General features: G+C 43.9%; 1 protein-coding gene across 1 annotated transcript in view; it reads right to left on the bottom strand.

Moving 5' to 3' along the window:
* ripor3 (RIPOR family member 3) overlaps positions 1–5,000 on the bottom strand; it is a gene marked incomplete at its 5' end in the record, with an annotated part of 36,450 nt that overhangs the window by 25,263 nt on the left and 6,187 nt on the right. Inside the window, 3 exons of the mRNA XM_079265833.1 lie at positions 3,196–3,345; positions 3,606–3,659; positions 3,739–3,762. Of these exons, the coding sequence (XP_079121959.1) occupies positions 3,196–3,345; positions 3,606–3,659; positions 3,739–3,762 (228 nt within the window). The remainder of the gene's footprint in view (positions 1–3,195; positions 3,346–3,605; positions 3,660–3,738; positions 3,763–5,000) is intronic.

Here is a 5,000-nt window from a genome sequence, read left to right as displayed (position 1 = left end):
CCACAAGTTTCACGTAAACCAGTGAAGCTGCTTTGTTTGTGACGTCTGTGGATTCGTCCATTTGTAATGCAGAATGACCACTTGCCTTAATCCGAGCTGTGGTCTGTTGTTTGATGTCATCCGACATGTCTTCAGTTCGCCTCCTCATAGTGTCATTAGACAGAGGTACAGTCTTCAGTTCATCCTCTGCAGATTTTAGCATTTCAAGGCATTAACGCCAAATATTGTTAAGGAGTGTGACTAGACGGCACTCCGCTGCATGAAAAATCACCTTCAAAATTTTAAAATTAAGTATTTTTTTAGATTGTTTAAATAGCCAAAGGCCCGCGACCAGTAGAGAACCACTGATGTAGGCGACTGTGGCTAAGCAGGGCCGTCCTTCAATCAGAGGATCGGCGGTTCGATCCCCGGCTCTGGTCGCAAGTCTCATGTCGATGTGTCCTTGAGCGAGACACTTAACCCCAAAATGTCTCCCGTAGCTGTGCCTACAGTGTGTGAATAAATACACCCTAAATGACTGCAATGTAATGTAAATGTCAAAAAAGCTTGACTGTGTTACAATGTGGCTTCACTCTGTATTTATATAATATATAAACTATATATTTAAAACCTTGGTTCTGAGTTCACTCAGTATTTCATGTTGTCACACATCATCGAGCTCTGAAGACTGAAATCATCTACATCCAGGACCTACAACGAGATTTAAACTTTACATCACGAGTTTAGAAGAGTTTAAAATCTCTGATCTCCAAAATGAAAGTCTGTCTTTTCATATCGATGAGACCCGTTTAATTAATAAATAGATAATAAGACAATAACGCACCACAGGTTAGTCATATTTCATCTTCTATGATTATTATTATGTAGATCAGGGGTCTCTAACTGGCGGACCGCGGTCCGGATCCGGACCCAGACGCAGTTGCTTCCGGACCCAGGACCTAAAATCGATATTTCGGAATCATACATATTAGGCAGCTAGTATTTACTTTTAAGCGGCGCATCTTATACAGCCGTTACGGTTCTTGTTCAGCGGTGCAGGAGACACCGACCAATGCGTTGTAAAGCTCAGCCAATCAAATGTGAGTATTCTGACACGTTTCTTGACTGAGCGAGGTTTACACACGTGACAGACGGGGAGAGACGAGGAAACAGAAACAAGAGCAGGACAATTGCGCGAATCAGAGAAGTGATCTCACATGACGTTCTCCAAAAAGAGAAACGTGCTCAGAGAGAATATCATTTATAAGCATGAATGAACAGACTCTTCTGTGTTAATTCTTCCCGCAGGCAGTTAAATCCAGCATGTCTCATATGTTCAGAAACAGTAACTATTGATAAAAGCGGTAAATTAAGCGCACTACCAGACAAAGCACAACTCCTTTGAGCAAACGTTCCCACTCACATCTGAATGAAGACACAGAAATAAACATAAGAGCCCAAAATGATCAGAATCCGAACACGTTAATTCACTGACCAACAATGATGTTACCAGAGAGAATAGAGCTGAAACAAGAGGTTTAATAACCAGATAAAGTCCTGCTCACTGATTTATCTTTTTAGAAGACAAAAATATTATATTGTGACTTTTTTAAATTTAAAGCTGCAGGACAATTCAGTGAAATGAATGTTTCTAAAATGAATTACTTTATTTTAATGCACATTTTTCAAAAGCTTTCTGTTTTGTCAGTTATTCTTTAATCCAGCCCTTATTGTACTTGAAATGAGAAGAACATTTATTTATGTATTTCTATGTATTATTTATAATCCATCCAGTTAAATTTGAAAACTGAGAAGAATAATTGTTAAAATATAATTATATAATTGATGTGTACTTTCTTTATTTGATTTGACAGTTGTTGACTACACAGAGACATTGTTACTAGGCTTCTTCAATATATATATATATATATATATTTAGTGGCATATATATATATATATATGGCACTAAATAGCGCGAGTTAGATATTATTGTAATGTTTCGGACCTTTGCCCGAGGAGATTTTCTCAATCTGGACCTTTTGGAATTTTAGTTGAAGACCCCTGACGTAGAGGAACCAAAGTAAACTATGGGAAGCTTTCACATGTTTGTACCTGCAGACTGTGTCGGTGGTTATAATAACCCTTCTGGTGACCCGGTACCTGCAGACTGTGTCGGTGGTTATAATAACCCTTCTGATGATCCGGTACCTGCAGACTGTGTCGGTGGTTATAATAACCCTACTGGTGACCCGGTACCTGCAGACTGTGTCGGTGGTTATAATAACCCTTTTGGTGACCCGGTACCTGCAGACTGTGTCGGTGGTTATAATAACCCTCATGGTGACCCGGTACCTGCAGACTGTGTCGGTGGTTATAATAACCCTTTTGTTGACCCGGTACCTGCAGACTGTGTCGGTGGTTATAATAACCCTTTTGATGACCCGGTACCTGCAGACTGTGTCGGTGGTTATAATAACCCTCATGGTGACCCGGTACCTGCAGACTGTGTCGGTGGTTATAATAACCCTTTTGGTGACCCGGTACCTGCAGACTGTGTCGGTGGTTATAATAACCCTTTTGGTGACCCGGTACCTGCAGACTGTGTCGGTGGTTATAATAACCCTTTTGGTGACCCGGTACCTGCAGACTGTGTCGGTGGTTATAATAACCCTTTTGGTGACCCGGTACCTGCAGACTGTGTCGGTGGTTATAATAACCCTTTTGGTGACCCGGTACCTGCAGACTGTGTCGGTGGTTATAATAACCCTTATGGTGACCCGGTACCTGCAGACTGTGTCGGTGGTTATAATAACCCTTTTGGTGACCCGGTACCTGCAGACTGTGTCGGTGGTTATAATAACCCTTTTGGTGACCCGGTACCTGCAGACTGTGTCGGTGGTTATAATAACCCTTTTGGTGACCCGGTACCTGCAGACTGTGTCGGTGGTTATAATAACCCTCATGGTGACCCGGTACCTGCAGACTGTGTCGGTGGTTATAATAACCCTTTTGGTGACCCGGTACCTGCAGACTGTGTCGGTGGTTATAATAACCCTCATGGTGACCCGGTACCTGCAGACTGTGTCGGTGGTTATAATAACCCTTTTGGTGACCCGGTACCTGCAGACTGTGTCGGTGGTTATAATAACCCTTTTGGTGACCCGGTACCTGCAGACTGTGTCGGTGGTTATAATAACCCTCATGGTGACCCGGTACCTGCAGACTGTGTCGGTGGTTGCGACTGAGCTCCAGCAGACTGTCTCTGGAGGCTCTGGAGGACGGAGACAGACAGAAGGCTCTCTTCATGTTGACGGCTCCCTCACAGAGTCTCCACTGGACCCAGTAGGTCTCATACAGCTCCTCCACCTGCAGAGACCAGAGACAGAACCCCATCAACAGAGTCTCTACTGGACCAGTAGGTCTCATTCAGCCCCCCCCCCCCCATTCAGCCCCCCCCCCCCCCCATTCAGCCCCCCCCCAGCTTGTATCTTCACTCACCTGCTGGACACAAAGCTAGAAACAGTTCACGTGAAGGTCTGTTCAATCAGTCGTAACCATGAGGATTGATCAGCATCACCTGAACCAAACCATGAACTGAGAACTTCAGACTGAAGTAGATGTCTTACCTTGCTGATCTGAAACTCGAGTCTTCGTATGTATCTCTCCAAAGCTCTGATCTCCTGGGAAAGAACACATGTTTATATTAGTGTATTATATTCTTTATTGATCGATATGAAAGCAGTTTGACTCAAAGCTTACCTTCTCTAGATCATACAGGAAGGCCTGGAGACAGAGAAAGTACATTATCATCATCATCAGCACCATCGTCGTCATCACCATCAATGTCATCATCATCACCATCAACGTCATCATCATCACCAGCGTCGTCATCACCATCAATGTCATCATCATCACCATCAACGTCATCATCATCACCATCGTCATCACCAGCACCATCGTCATCACCAACACCATCGTCATCATCACCATCAATGTCATCATCATCACCATCAACGTCATCATCATCACCAGCACCATCATCACCATCAACATCATCATCATCACCATCGTCATCACCATTGTCATCATCACCATCAACGTCATCACCAGCACCATCGTCATCATCACCATCAACGTCATCATCACCATCAACGTCATCACCAGCACCATCGTCATCATCACCATCAACGTCATCATCACCATCAATGTCATCACCAGCACCATCGTCATCATCACCATCAACGTCATCATCATCACCATCGTCATCACCAGCACCATCGTCATCATCACCATCAACGTCATCACCATCGTCATCATCACCATCATCACCAGCACCATCAACGTCATCACCATCGTCATCACCAGCACCATCGTCATCATCACCATCAATGTCATCATCATCACCATCAACGTCATCATCATCACCAGCACCATCATCACCATCAACGTCATCATCATCACCATCGTCATCACCAGCACCATCGTCATCATCACCATCAACGTCATCATCATCACCAGCACCATCATCAACGTCATGCATAGAACCATCTGATACTATACATACAATAGTGAGTATTATTTTATTCAATGTGTCCATCAGGCAAATTGGTGGATCCAAATGTTGTAAAAAAAAACATATATGATGTAATTTATTTGTAATCATCCAAAATAATGTCAAGTGTATGGGTATTTTTCCAAGTAGGCCACTGACTGGTCGAGACGTGTGATGCATTGAGTGGGCCGGTCTGACAGTAAACTCCGGGACACTTTTCCCCCCAGTCCACTCACACTCACACTCACACCCACACTCATACACTCACACTCACACCCACACACTCATACACTCACACTCATACCCACACACTCACACTCACACCCACACTCACACCCACACTCATACACTCACACTCATACTCATACACTCACACTCATACTCATACACTCACACCCACACTCATACACTCACACCCACACTCACACTCACACTCACACTCACACTCACACTCATACTCATACACTCA

This window comes from Melanostigma gelatinosum, assembly GCF_949748355.1.
Source record: "Melanostigma gelatinosum genome assembly, chromosome: 3".
NCBI classification, from domain to species: domain Eukaryota; kingdom Metazoa; phylum Chordata; class Actinopteri; order Perciformes; family Zoarcidae; genus Melanostigma; species Melanostigma gelatinosum.
Note: the sequence above shows the minus strand (reverse complement) of the source record. Positions and strands in the feature narration are given on the sequence as shown.